The sequence below is a fragment of the Simochromis diagramma genome, unplaced genomic scaffold (assembly GCF_900408965.1).
Source record: "Simochromis diagramma unplaced genomic scaffold, fSimDia1.1 OVJJ01000618.1, whole genome shotgun sequence".
NCBI lineage: Eukaryota > Metazoa > Chordata > Actinopteri > Cichliformes > Cichlidae > Simochromis > Simochromis diagramma.
The window spans coordinates 1121832-1137667 of NW_024387423.1; the positions used below are offsets into that span (position 1 = coordinate 1121832).

Genomic DNA, 15836 nt, shown 5'->3' on the forward strand with positions numbered 1-15836 from the left:
ATTTACTGTAACTGATGCATATTATGTTCATTTGTGACGCATGAGGGGGCGTAACCCTGATGAATGAAACCATTCTGAATTGAGCTCTTCGGAGAAGATCAATGCTGGTGTTGCAGTATACATCTTCCCACGTGTGTGCTCAATAAATCATTGTTTGACTTAACTCTTCTGGACCAGTGTTGTTTTGTGCCCTCCTTCAATATTTGAACTCGCGACAATTTATATACAGTTTGTCAGTTTGGACGCCTCAGTTTACGCCTGTCAGTTTGGACACTCTCATTTCATGGTTTTTCTTTATTTTTACTACTTTTTACATTGTAGATACAAACTGAAGACATTGAATGTATGAAGCAAGATATATGGAAATATGTAGCAAAGAACAAAATGTTTTAGATTTTAGGTTCCTCAAAGTAGCCGCCCTTTGCTTTGTTGACAGCACTGCAAACCCTTGGCCTTCTCTTAATGAGCTTCATGATGTGGTCACCTGAAATGGTTTTCACATCACAGGTGTACCTTTTCAGGGTTCATTTGTGGAGTTGGGTTGTGCAGAAGTCAGGTTGGTACACAGCTGACAGCCCTGTTTGGCAACTGTTGGAATTCATATTATGGCAAGAACCAATCAGCCAAGTAAAGAGAAACGACAGTCCATCATTACTTTAAGAACTGATGATCAGTCAGTCCAGAAAATTGCAAAAACTTTGAATGCGTCCCCAAGTGCAGTCACAAAAACCATCAAACTGGCTCACATGAGGACCACCCCAGGAAAGGAAGACCAAGAGTCACCTCTGCTGCTGCCAGGACAGTCTGATGAATTTGATGAATTTATCCTGTGCTGGATAAATTCATCCAAGTCACCAGCCTCAGAAATCGCAAGTTAACAACACCTGTGGCTACCACAGCATCTTGCAGCAACATGCCATCCCATTCAGTTTGTGTTTAGTTGGAGCATCATTTATTTTTCAACAGGACAATGACCCCAAACACACCTCCAGGCTGTGTAAGGGCTATTTAACCAAGAAGGAGAGTGATGGAGTGCTGAGCCAGATGGCCTGGCCTCCACAGTCATCTGACCTAAAACCAATCAAGATGGTTTGGGATGAGATGGACCTCAGAGTGAAGCAAAAGGCCAACAAGTGCTCAGCATCTCTGGGAACTCCTCCAAGAGTGTTGGGAAACCATTTCAGGTGACGACCTCATGAAGTGGTTCATAAAATGTGTACTTTCAACATAGCTCCATCCAGCTTCAACCTCAGCAGATGTCCAATCAGCTGGAATAAACTGCAACATCTGTCTGTGTGTCCTCTTTTGCTGAAAAGATAGCTGACAGCTGAGGCTGGTTCAATCGAGTTTATTTCCTGTTAAACGGATGTTTTTCCTCCCCACTGTCTCCAAGTGCAAGTTCTGTATTATTTTAGGGTGTTTGCCATACAATATAGTGCATGGTTGTTGTGATTTGGTGATATATAAATAAAACTGAATTGAACTGAATTTAATTTGAATTTGTATCCTGATCATCCCAGACACTACTCCTCATTTCAGTCATGTATCCTTATTTTCTTCATTCAACTTTCATTGTATAGACTGTAAAGCTGTAAAGATGACAGATCTTCACTTCATGATCCTGTTTTGCCTCTTCCATCCAAGAGCCAGTTTGTTCTTTCTTTCTGTCACATGATCTACCAGCTTTGGGAGATTGAGTCAAGTGGATGCACAGAAACAATGTTGTCTTTTTGGACATGAAACATGTATCAATGCAGTATGATTTATCACTGCATTTAGCAATACCACAAAATCAGACTACAAAGTGTGGTGCTGACAGTTGGTGGTGCAGTCTTATCATCCTCAACAATTGGCCGGCCCTTTTCAACAGCAAAATAACTCAGACCCCTCTCAGTCTGTGCAAGGTTTCAAATCAGTGGGGTTTCTATTCAGAATTTCAAATTCAGTGGGGTTTCCTTCTTAAGAAATAACACAAACACTTATGCACAGAAAACATTAATCACACAAGACTTATTCTTTTGAGGTTTTGCCAAATTATAGAACTAGAGTTAATGTTTTATTTGTAAAGGAATAAATATCAGCATGGATAGCCTAAGATGATTTGCAAAGCAGTGTAACACGAGAAGCATCCATGACTGACCCTTCTTTAAAAACTGTTTGAAATGATGCCATTCAGGATGTAAGTTCAGAGTTCCACATGTTGTTTGGAGAGCAGGAGAGCATTTATCCTTACAGTTAGTGAGCCTATAACCCCGAACAGAACCTCAAGATCTCCGAGCGCCAGACTTAGTAAAAATCTCTAAAAATTGGGCAAATTTAATACGATTTAATACATGCAGTTTAATATGATCAAAATCCTTTTATGTAATTTTGCCATCTCATCGACATCTCATGCAAAATTTTGGTTGCTCCACTGTGTTATAAGAAGAAGCTGAACTTTTATAGATGCTGCTTGTGACCAATCAGTTGCAACATGAAACAGCAGATGGTATCTAATACATTTAAACACATGGAAGCTGATTTTTTTTTAATGTAACATGATTACATGGGATTACCTCTTGAACCTGTTTGGGTTCAGGATGGCCATGCATGTAGACACAACAGCTGATCTTTCACCACCTCAGAACTTAACTACCACCAACTAAAAATCATATTTCAAGAAACCAGACTGATCCCTAATTAAAAGTGGAGCTCTTAAGATTTGAACACTGCATGTAGTCACACAATGAATTTTCGTATAAACAGCATATCCTCTACATCCTCCTCTTACAAGTAGTATGTACTATCGAGTATCTAGCAGATTTAAAAATGATTGAAATGATTGAAAATCATTATGCTTGTTATAGAAAACTTTACTTTGAACCTGATTGTTGAAAAATATTGTGATTCACAACCAAAGTCCGTTTTGTGTTAAAGATTCCAGCTGTACTGACAGTGTTTCTGACCTGACAGGGCACTGTCAGTAATTTCTTTAACGCAGGCTGACACACGCACGCACACGCACACACGCACGCACGCACGCACACACGCACACACGCGCACGCACACACATGCACACACACACACAGACCACTGTCCATTGTATGTGTTTACCTTTGAAGGCATTCGTGGCCGGTACATCAGTTTCCTGCATACTGCTCCTTCCCACGCTCTGCCAGCTGCTGCAGATGCTGCGATGGATGCCAACAGACCAACCTTAACCGGTCCGAGCCACGGCCGCTGGGGGGAGGGAGGGTGGCCGAGAGGAAGGGGTGGCGCCTGTCAGTCTCACTGCCATCTTTCTTCATCAACAGCCCATGTGCTTGGTTAAAAGGCCGCCGTCTCTAAAGCCCCGCGGCGGGTGAGTGTCTCTTCCCTGCTCCAGCGACAGCTCGTGAGGTCACTCTTTGTTCTCACAGGACGCTGCAGCCTGGTAAACTAGCCCGTATGAGGGTTCAGCTCTCTTGTCACAGTGGACTTTGTGGACTACAGTGATGGCTGAGGGGGAGAGATCGACGGGTTGTTTAGAGATGGGGTTAGACCAGGATGGAGGCTGCGTTGTAGATGCTATTAATCTGATCTCTATCCTCCCAGCAGCAGGCCCGCAGTCATGACCAATACCCTGAATTCTTGGCTGTCTGTCAATCTTTCAACCTACGGATGAGCAACTCTGCCTCTTTACCTTCTGTGAGCTGAGAGGGTGAATCAATATGTCTCTCCTCTAGAGTCGGGCTTGCCTTTTAAACTCAACTTTAACCAACATGCCGTCTCCTCTGATTCTCCTTGCTCCTTTGCCGGCTTACTCCCCCTTTGTATTTTTCTTCCTCTTATGTGTTTTGTCCTGTTGCTGCAGTCCCAAGCTCAGCAGGGGCTACTCGGGCGCTCTCACACTGGCACCACGGCTAAAAGAGACGAGAGAGAAAGAGGGAGACAGAGAGTGAGCAACTAAGTGACTAAATTCATGAGATACCAGAAACAACGAGTGAAACGGATACACCCAAGCAAAACATGGGCAGGGCTAACTGCTGCAATGACCAGCTGAGAAAAGCGAACACAGACTTCTCATCCACATTCACACACACACACACACACATCGCAGTGGATGAGGTGCAATGTGTGTCTCAGTTTGGATAGCGGGTGGGTGGCTGGCTGGCATGGCCCCCTTTAGTTCCTCTCACCCACTAGGTTCTGACATGAAAGGGAAAAGTTTTTGTGAAAGCCAAGCGCCGCCTGTGACCCTATTTCACAGAGCAAGGGAGAGATAGAGCCACATGTCAGTGTGCCACTTTGAAGTCTGCCTGATAAACAGGGCTGGAGGAGGCTACGGCTGAGGGAACAACAAAACTTTATTTACATTTCAAAAGTGCCAAGTGCTGCTTTTTTGTGTCTGGGAACGGAATAAAAACCCAGAAAAGAGGAGAGGGAGAGAGGAGGAGGAGGAGGAAGGTGGGGTAGGGACGACTGGAGAAAAGGGAAAAACAGTGTAAAACAGATCGAGCCATTTTCTCCTCGTTCAGACAGTAAAATGAGGGTGCGGGAGTGATGCAGCGCACACGGGGAAGGGGTACGATGGGCGAAGGAAAAGGGGAAATCGCAGAGGAGGAAAAGCTATGCTCAAAACATAAAGGAGGGAGGCAACCCACAGGAAGTTGAGCTAGGAAAAAGCGGTGAAAATGACAAAGGAAAGATGAGACGGGAGGGGGAGATACAAAGGAGGAAGAAATCAAATATAAGATGAAGAGACGCAGGTTTAAAGAAGTTCAAGAGAAGAAATGACATGGGACCAGAGAAGGAGGGAAGGAATTTGATGGTGAAAAAAAAGCAGACAGACGGTAAACAAACACACGCCCTGTCTGAGGTTTTGGAAAGATATGACAGATCTCAGTCTTATCTCAGCTCCATTCGCCTGTTCTTACCAAGCCTTATCACGGTCAGGGTACACAAACAGCTTGTAGGCTGGCGAATGGAAAAGTGGAGGCGAGAACGGGGCCACTGTGACGTAAGGGGGGGGTTAAACACTTCATTATGTGCCTTGCAGGTGACTCATCACTTTGCCTCCTGGTGACTAAACAACACCAGTGTCCCGAGTCTCTCCAGGCTCCCGCAGAAAAACATGTGATTCTAGGAGACGATTTCTTGTCTGAGTAACAGTTTGAAAAAATTCCAGAGGGTCGAAGTTAGCCATCCTTATTTTCAGAGTGGTCAGCCAATCAAAGAGCTCCTCTGATTGAGAGGACCGAAAATGAAATGACCCATGGGTCGCCACAGCTGGTAGCTCTGATGGGATCCCAGTGGGATTTGTGTCCTGGGATCAAACATTTTCTAACTTTTTAGGTGAGAGTGTAAACCGCTACACCAAGACTAAAGTTAAAAGGAACAAAAAGAACTAAATTTAGGATTAAAGGACGTATTTTCAACAATCAGAAGACCCTTTTGACTGTCGGACCTCTCTTAATAAACACCGAGGACCCGTCCTGGCCCTAAGACCTCGATGTTTAAAAAATGACCTAAGTGATAAATATCATCTGACATACTCGTGTAACAGTAACCCAGCTACCCTATGAGTTCAGCAAAACTGACTTATTTATTATACTCAACAAGAAAAAAAGTCTGAATTTATTTGCTTTTTCTAAAGGCAGACTGTTTCCAAAGTTATTTTTCTGTGAGCTGAACCAATGAAAGGAAACAGAAATTAGAAAGTGGGTTTTTCCACAATGTGCGCCTCTTCCAGTAGTAATAGGGGCATTATTGTGTAGCGTTGTGGATAGACTGTACCATCATATTCTGATGGAGGAATTACAATAGCATGCGGCCTATTCAAAAGTCCAGGAGCAGAATCTATAGAGTATTTTATGGCATATAAAGTAATTGTGTTGTATAAACCCTTAATGGGTTTTCAGCAGGACTGAAGAAAGTTCTTTTTATCAAAGTTTTCTTCTTTTTTTCCAGACAGCTCCTGAAAACATGTGAAAGTCAGTGCAGCCTGACCCCACTGACTGTCGGTCTGTCTGTACTACTACAACCAGGAGTAGAATCGTTATCTGTCTGTCTGTCTGTCTGTTTGTTTGTTTGCTGGGTCATCTGAGGACAACAGGCTGTCCTGGCAGGCAGTGGAAAATATGGCTCCAGGTGGATGTTTGTTCTCTGGTCATTTAAGGACAACTCCTGGTCTCCTGTCTTATCTTTGGATTTATCCAGCTGTAGGACTTCCAAGTCAGAGCAGAGAACAAACACCACGGGACACAGGAAACCAAGTGTTTGTTACTGAAAAATACCCAAAGAAACACACACACACACACACAAATAGCGCCTTATTTGTAGCTGTTGTCTCCGGTACAGGCTTCTATCAGGTTTCGGCTTTAATGTACCAGCGCCGATCTTTGTCTTATACTATCACGAAACTCTGGGACCAGAGACTGGAAGCTGTAGTTCTTTAGTGCATTACCCCAGTCTCTGTGGTATGCACACTTAGTTTTTCTCATTCTTGCAGATTGAGTTTTAGTGTTTTTTGTTGTTTTCTCTTCTTCATGGCGGTGCGTGGAGTCATTAAACTTTTCTCGTTACCTTCATGCCCGTTCTCCTGTAACTGGGTCCACCTTATGAACTTCGCTGCCAAACACTTTGCTAATAAACACGTTTTTTCACACGCGAGGTTTCGACTACTTCTCGCAAGTAGCGAACCTCTGTTTGGCGTAGGTGGGGGTGCTGCCTCGATAGAGTACGCAAGAGGCGGCGCAGATAATGCCCCCTTGCTCGCTGTGAATTCGCTGCACAATTAATTGCGCTGGTCTCGCACTGCGGCGATCTAGTACCATCCACTCTGCGTCGGGGAGCTCGCAGATTAAAAAGCCTTCGCCGTCCAGTAACGCTGCACTGGGTCTAGAAAAGTTCAGAGCTGATGGCTGAAAGGAAACGTCTGTTCAATTATTGCCCTAGTTCACTCCTTATGCTTTATGCCTGTGCTTTAGTTCAAAAAAGGGAGTTCAAACCAAATGTACAAATGTACACGCAGAAAGCCAAAATCATTAGCAACACAAAGTAGGGTATTACTGTTTAGTCAGTGATGTTAGCCACCAGGGATGTATGCTTTCAGCTCAGTCCAATACTACTGTACATTCATTATAACAGACTTTTCTGTAGGCAGGAAAGGTGTGTTGGGTTTGAACTTGAACGATCAAACTAATGAATAATGCAGCTGCGGATTCATTTTCACTTTATAGCGACTGACAGTATCAGTGTTCACTGACAATGTAGTCAATCTGTTCTTTGTTTTTTCAGTGAAATGTCAGATTGTGCCAAATCCCTGATAATAACAACAGCTACTGCATCATTTACATCGGGCATTAGAGCATAAGTCACAGTTGATCCCTGACATTAACCGTGTTTTTCTCACGTGCCTCTGAAAGAACATATATGCCTATTTTAATCAATCCAGCTTGTCCCTGGAACATTTGAGCAAACTGACAAACAGCCTGAATCACCTTTGAACCTGAGGATGATGTAAAAAGAAACTGCAACCTCAGACGACTGCAGGCAGATGGCGAAGGCCCTGGACTCTTAGATTTTACGCATCTTCTGGATACATTATTTCGTACGATCTGGATGTTGAGTTCGGTGTGTCGGCTATATTTGTTTCTATCTGTTACACTCTGTGCTGCTCTCTTGGCCAGGTCTCTCTGGAAACATGTAATCTCAGTTGAACTGTTATATGGCTGTCAGCAGTCACTCTGCATGTGTCACCTAAACGCTGACATTAATTTAACTTGGAGCCCATCTTCTTTTGATCACTCACAGATTTTAGTCTGCAAGTAGTCTACGGTCTCCAGCCTCTTCACGAGTGGACCTCCAGTAAGGAAAGCTATGCTCTTCTTTTTGAATTACTATGCTGAATCCATCTCGCCATTTTAAAGAAAACTGCCTACATAAGGATGAAATTTTCAAAAATCTACCCCTGTACTTAGCAGCGCCATAATGTAGTGGTTTACATATTTGCCTAACAAGCACAAAAAGATCCCTGGTTCAGTAGCTTTTTAGTCAGCAGTGCATTCGTGCTGCCATCTGTCAGTCATAAAATAAACTCCAATAAGACAGCCTGCATTGTAGCCTTGAGAGACTGTACTTGAGCAAAGAGTCCTATGCAGACCTTTATAATGACAATTATAAGCTTTGTTCCAGGGTTCTTAAAGTGTTAAGACTGCGTGTGGCCTCTAGCCTCCGTGAAGTGGGTAAAGTGAGGAGTGTTTCCGTCAGAGCATTATTAGTACGGGAGCGTGTTTCTGTGTCTACTATCTGTCTGTCATTGTAACATATGGGGACAACTAGCAGTTCTAACAGCCAGCTCTGACTCCTCCGCTGGGTCACACAGGGACATGTGCTTATCAGTGAGACAGCAGTCAGACAGACAAACATGGACTGGGGAACAGACTATTTAACCACGGGGCTGGTCGCATCTGTTACGCTGAAAATTCAAGCATGCTAAGAATGTGATTGCATAACAAATAAAGAACTGGGGCTACCGAGGTGATTCAGAGTTCTGCCGCAACAGACGTGGCGAAAAAACGAGTCATTAAAAAAAGAAAGAAAGAAAAAGAAAAGCTTTCACGGACTGTTTATGTGTATCTGACAGCGGCAGCAGAAGGAAATACAAAATGTTCTGCTGCTGGACAATAAAACAACGTGGATCTCCTGGAGATTATGACGGGTTAGGTCATATATTCACTGTTCTTTCTTTGGATTAAACAATGAGTAGTGGACACAGTGTGCACACTCAAACATTCAAACTAAGTGTGGAAAAAAGACAAAGTAACTGATGAACTCGACACTCCTAGTATGTGAAAACTGGAGGCCATTTTCCCTGAATGTTTTAACAACAATTGAACATTTTTTCCACCTCCAGCTGCAGATAAGCGCCTGAGATTCTGTTTGATCCTAAAGTTCATTTGGGTTGTCTCAAATTATTTGCCTTTCTGACAACCTACAGCCCACCCTAACATCCCATCACCAGATTTCTTAGGTTACATGCAACATGCACACGTTACTTAGGGCTAAGAAAAGTACTTCAACTGGCCCTCTGTGATTTTAAAGCATACGCAAACATATCTACTACATACCTATAGATAGCACTGTTATAGAGAGCACAGGCAGGTATAACTACTTGATGCATTTACGGACAACTACTCTTCTCTCTGAAAGATGCAACAGTCAATATAATTGTTATTGACGGGCTGATATTATTGGCTAATATAAGCCATTTGCCAATTTATCACCATTTATAATGGCTGAAAAATGTCTGGAATGCCACAAAACAACAACCAACTGAAAAAAGTCGAGCAGAACAAGAAAAGAAATAAACAAGAAATGTTAGGGACATTATATCAGCCAATATATCAGAATACCAGATTTTTAAATGACCAAATACTGATATCGGTATCTGTCTTAAAAAAAACATTACGATGACGTTAGTTCAAAGCCAGTGGATTGATCCCCAGCTCCTCTAACATAGACATCAAAGTGTTCTTAGGCAAGACCATCACAGTGAATATGTGATAAGACACATAATAAAGCACTGTGTTAGATCCATTAACCATACAAAACTTAGTCTTTACTACAGAGACAACCAGCCACAGATGGGTGGGGGTGTGGCTTTGTTAGCCCTGTTTAAAGTATATTAAATATAATCATATACTTTTCCACATTTCTTTAATAATATCGACTCTTTGTCTTAATAAAACATTCTCCTAATGTGCAAATGACAAGTAGTTTAAGGACACCGACACTCTGACACACATGGACAAAGATTACACAAGTTCACAGCTGATTAATGGAAGATCTACTTTAGTCCGCTTCATTAGTCTCATCCATACTGTATTCCAGTTTGATGAGCTTGGCTTGCGGCCAGAGCTTATGGGCTCTTAAGGTCGAGCACAGTGCAGAGTGCCGTACAGCTCAGTAAGGGCTTTAAACCATACTGTTAGTCTTACAAGGACACCAACACCCAACAATTGCCATTTTTTTACTGGACGGAAACAATGTGTCAAATTAAAGCAAAAGCTTTGTAACAATATACTGTGGAGAGCATGTGTTTGTATATTCATATCATTCCAAAAATCATTTTGAGAAGAATCAAGACTTGGTAGATAATCCAGCACTTTTTAAGTACAGGTAGCAAAAGCAGCAGAGAGCTAAACAACACGTAGCTACCTATCCTCCAGAAGCATCCAACTTACCTGCAGGTTTATTTTCCTCCTTTAGTCCACATTCATGCATACACCACATCCTATTTTATCTTACAGTATGTCTTCTATTGTATAACATGGTATCACACTGTGCTATAATGTATTGTGACAGACAGTGAGAAACACAAGCTTGTGTCATAGACAGTTAATGCTTGATTTCTCAAGAAAAATATAGATCCCATATTTTTCTTTTGCTTTTTAGTATTTCAGAGGCGTCACTCCAGTCTTCCTGGACTTGCGAATGAAGACCGCATTAAACACAGCTCTTAGTGGGTAATTTTAGTTGGTTTCAGTCCAAAAACATTCCTTTTTAATCCGTACTTACTGAGCTGTCACACACTAATAACACAACAAGTGCACGTTATCCTTTACCTTTCTCGGGCAATAAAGCAGAAACATCTAAAAACATAACCTCTAAACCTCCTTTTTTAAACCCCCTTTCAGGGGAATTATCTAATATATCATTCACCGCAGGCCAAAAAACAGATAAATAAATTATCTTAAAGTGTGTAATGGTGCACAAAATGACTGGCAAAGCAAGAAGCAAACAAAGGTAGGCTGAAGGCGTCATTCGTCAAATCCTTGTCTGATCTGGCTCTGTGTCGCGCTGACTGCCAGTCGAGTGTGATAAATCTGACAGGCTTAATCTGGCCATGCATCAACTGTAGTGTCGAGAGGCCGGACTGACAGACACATACCGACGGACGCATAAGGCACAGAAATACTGGCAAACGACAGACAGGAAGTGGATGCCATTAACACGGAAGCTAGCCACTCTGTGACAGATGATATAGAAATACTTATACTGTTGGCTTTTGTGTGTGTGTGTGCAGTTCAGTTAAGTCATGCAGATGTGTTTAAAACAACAACAACAAACAAACAAAGAACAAATATAGACCTAATCTGACAATCCATACCGACACAAGAGCTCCACACAAAGACTATAAAGAGGCAAGAGCCATCGGGCAAAATTAGCCTACACTTCCATAAAGAGACAACTGATCAAAAGCCTTTCCCTCAAGGGCTCTCAAAGGATTTACTTAAAATGTCTCCTGATGTGCAGTAGTAGTGCAGCTGATTAGCTAGCTGTCCCAATCATCAAACTAAGACAAAAAGATGGGAACAGACTGGACGGATTAGACGAGAAATAAGGAACAGAGAAAAACAGAGATTGACTGTAGGCGTAAACACTGGGCTCATACATATGATTTTATTGAGCTACAGAACGAATGTAAAGCGGATGAGCCGCAAGGGCCTTCCTTCTGACAATAAGACCGCAAAGGAGCCTTCCGTGTTGCTGTGATTTGACTGTATTTGAGTTCTGGGGTTGTCTGTGATTGGTGGAATGAAGTCTTTGCAACAACGAGGAAAAAAATGAAGTCAACCTGGCGTGAATATGAAGCTTTATTAGCAGCAGTGAGTGAGCGCTGCGTTTAAATCCAATATTACCAGGAATTCGTGACAGAACACAAGTACAGTACTACCATGTACAAATACTGACAGATTAGACATTTCAGCCAGATTGTGTAATTTATTTGTATTTTTTATTTGACTTCACAGACGCAACTTTTATTTAACTTACAATACTAAACGTAAACAGCAGGTCACCTGTTAACCTGAACCTTTTTCTGAGTTAAAGCCAAATCTGATGGTCGTGCATGACTGGAGACGAAGTGGTTAGGGTGTTAACTTTCATTTCTTTGATATAAAATGGCACAGAGCAGATAGTTTGGGAAGCATGAACATGTTGAGTGCAGTTTATGTACTCTTATGTGATAACTGAACACTGAATTCCAAACATTTTTACACACAGCATGGTGCCAACACAAGAATGCATTTTCTTTGTTTGTTTTTTTAAATGTTTCTTTCTGTTTTATATACTCTCTCAACATTTCCAGGACTTTTTTTTTAACTCAAAAATCACTTCCAAAAGGCACAGAAAACCTCCACTCTGCGACTAATACTACAGCTACAGGCAATATTTATCACAGAATCAAATGCTTGACAGGTAGATTCTGCAAAGTGGTATAAGAAAACCCATGTCGGGTCAAAACTTTTGAACTTTTTGACTTGTCTACGGTAGAAACAAGCTTTTTCAACCACTGCCATTTTACCCATTCCACCCAATCTGAAAATAAGACAGAAAGTAAAGACTGTATTGAAAGTACCAGACAACAGAGACATGAAACACTTAGCAATGCAGAAAATAAATAAAAGAGTCCCACAGAGTGAAACTACTGTTCTTTGAAGAAGCTGAGAGCAAGATTTTTTTTAAAAAGACATTTAGCTTTGTTTGATAAAATGATTTACATCCAGTAAAGCCTTAGTGCTTCCAAGCCATCTTTGAAAAGAACAAATCTCCTACAATGCAGACATAAATACAGACAATTTTACAGGCCATTCAAAAGAGTATGTAAACATGAAAATATGCAGGTATATTTAAGTTCAGACACACAGAAAAAAAAAGATGACACAAAGAGGCACAGCATGAGCAAATGCAGGAGCTAGAGGCAGCAGAGACATTACAGGCTGCAGTCATGCAGCAAAAATCCTTCTCATTCCCTCTGACTGAGGAAGATAAAAAAGAAAAAAAAAAAGACAAAGTATCAAGAAAATCAGACAGCACAGCCCAGGCAAACGGAGCGACCCACCTCCCCCGAGAGAGCTCTGACTAACTGTCTGAGGAGGAGATGAATTCCTCAGGCACGCAGGCTCGTGTGTTGCATGTGGGTTAAATTATGCTACCAAAAATGATGCACTGCAAAAAAAAAAAAAAACAATGCCCATGTGTTTGTTCACACATGCAGTCATCGACAGTAAAGAGCAGTAGGGTTATGGTTTGAAGTATGGTGCAGTTTGAAACGATGAATCGTATGTGTGCCGTGCACGCAGGCTACTGACGTCAGCGTGTGACATACAGGGCAGCACGATCAGTGAGTCTTGCATCTTTTCTAAATCTATCCTAGCTTAGTAGTCGACTAAACTACAAGTCACCTAGCCAAGGAGCTAGTGAAAGTGCAAAGCCAGCAAAATGAAAACAAATCAGGGCATAAAAAAAAAGAAACAAAGCACAGAACACAAAGCTCCTAAATGGGACGTGAACCTGTGGCGTCCTGGAGGAGATACTCAACACTTCTTGCCTACTTATGTGGGCACATGGCTTTAATTTGAGAAATTCAAATTAAATTCAGTTTTATTTCAATAAGCTAAAGTTTTTCAACATTTTTCAAAATGCTATTATAATATTATAATAAATAACATTTTATTATGTTCTTTGGGTTTGTGATGATGTTTGTGTTGGTTATTTAACAACCTTACAACTGACTGAATGTGGTACTAATAGGATTTGACCAGTACATCTAAGTAATAACGCATTCCAGTATTTTTTCCAAAAGCCATATTGGGAAAAGAATGCAGTTATACATGAAATTAAGAAGAATAGATATAAAGCACTGCTGTTACTTTGATCTGATATTTTTAGGGTTTCAGTTTCATCATTGCAAACAGATCTGATGTTTTTCATCTGCCCCTATGTAAGCCTAGCAAAGTGGAGGTCACATGCATCATTTATACAATCATTTATTCACCTGGCATGTCTCCGTGTTTGTACTCGTACAAACATTTGCACATCAAACAATGTAAAAACTCCTCAAGAACGTTCAGAATTTCCATTGAAATGTGCACAAAAACAGGTCGTTGGAAAAACACCTGATGTCTCCTTTTAAAATATTGTGATATGGCTGTTCAATTATAGCACACAATTACCACACTAGATCAAAAATACATCACCGTTTGTTTTCAACGGCGTGTTTGTGTTACATACAGCCTTAAGAGTGCATAATTCGATTATGTTCACTTATGAGTGACAGGAAGGAAGGATAAGGTCAACAAATGCCACAATTAATTAAGAGTTACTTAACATTTTATGCCTCTTTGAGTTAGTAAATTGTGTATTTACAGTCAACCAGCTCTGCTCCAGTGTGTCCATGGCTATGCAAATTGGCTTATAGTTGATAAACATGTCTCTAACTAGAAATTGTACTTCTGAAGTAGAAATGGTTATAAGGTAAAACTGCTACAGTAAATCTACTGTAATAGCGCAAGTTTTGCTCATTTACCTCTATTCCAATATCCCCCCCCCCACAATAACAGTAGATCCAGAGTTAGGACAGAGCTTTAAAAAAAAAAAACAGAAAGGAAAGCAAAAAATACAAAACACAGTGTAAAAAATAACCTCCAACAAAAGAATAAAATCCATATTAACTGCAAAAGCAACATAAAAAACAGAAAACAGACACACAAACAACAAAACTGTTAGAAAAGGTGACATCACATATAAGTAAGTTGATTAAAAAAAGTATTTCTTCCAAGTCGCTTAAAGGAAGTCACAGATTTTCAAGCCTTATCTCCTCAGGCAGGTTGTTCCAAAGCTGAGTGGCCCTGATGGAAAAAGCGCTGTCACCTTTAGATTTAAACCTCAATTTCCGAGCAGCCAGAAAGGCCCCACTTTAGGATCAAGCCTGTGAACTCGGTCGTACAGGGTCGACACTTCTGCCGAGGCACTCAGGACCAGATCCAAACATTCATTAAAAGTTTAGCAGTGAAATCCCTCCTAAAATGTTCAGGGAGGCAGTGAAGACAAAGCAGGACAGGTGTGATCTGCTGCCAGGTGTGACACATCATGAGTGGCCATTGGGGAGGTCTTTATTATAGTAGGAAAAGCTGTAAAACTTGTGAAAATACAGATAAAAGCTCAAAATCTATTCCCCTCCTTCACATTTTCCAAGGCCGTTTAGTGGGCCAGATTGGAGTTGGGCTGATTCTGACACATCCCTGTTCCAGGCAGCTGGGTCACTTATAAAAGTATGTAGAAGTGAATTGCTTAGAACAGAGAAAAACTTTGATTCAAATCAAACTTTTTTTCTACAAAAAAATGTAAACTTTTCACTAAATCATAAATCCAAATTTGCCTTTTTCCTTTTACAAACAAATTATTCTAAATGGCAGGAAAGCTACTGTGGACGGGAACAGTTTCTTTTGCTGTGGATTTCTACGGCTTTTATCCTCTATATCCAGCAGGAGAGTTGACTTATGTCTGCATTTTAATGTGGATGGACCTACTTCCACAAACAAACCTAAACGCCTGGCACAGGCTGTGCGTGGGCGGGAGTGTCAGTGGTCATGGGCTATCGGTGGCTTCTAATGCATTTTAAATGTGTGAAGGAAGAACGCGCCACAAATTACTGTAAATATTCCTCATTGTACCGTGCACCCCCCTCCTCCTGGATCTTATCCTGGGAGAGCCCTGCTGCATGCCACAAAGTGCACGAGCCACAGTGACATTTCTCTCAGAATCTCAACAGAAACCGGGGTAGATAGGTCAGGCCTAATGGCTCATTTCATTCTGCTGTAAGCGGACATTAGAGGTGACACTCTACATGAAACAACTTGTTATGAGTCCTTAATCTCTCAGCTGAGTCTCTGAGCAGCCATAAAACTGTAGTGAGACCAGAAGCTGACTAAGGAAAATGAGTGTGATAATAATGCAGTTAAAGTGCTGCAGCTCCGAGTCCTTTTGGAGCTTCCCGGTCACTGCGCGCCAGTCCCACTCTGCATTAATCA

At 41.5% G+C, this 15836-nt stretch overlaps 1 protein-coding gene across 2 annotated transcripts in view; it reads right to left on the reverse strand.

Annotated features, from left to right (window-relative positions):
• Positions 1-15836, reverse strand: part of LOC120722304 (low-density lipoprotein receptor class A domain-containing protein 4-like) — a 246493-nt gene that overhangs the window by 159540 nt on the left and 71117 nt on the right. For both annotated transcript variants that reach the window (XM_040013253.1, XM_040013252.1), the window contains one exon: positions 3094-3881. In XM_040013253.1, the coding sequence (XP_039869187.1) occupies positions 3094-3133 (40 nt within the window). In that variant the 5' untranslated portion in view covers positions 3134-3881. The remainder of the gene's footprint in view (positions 1-3093; positions 3882-15836) is intronic.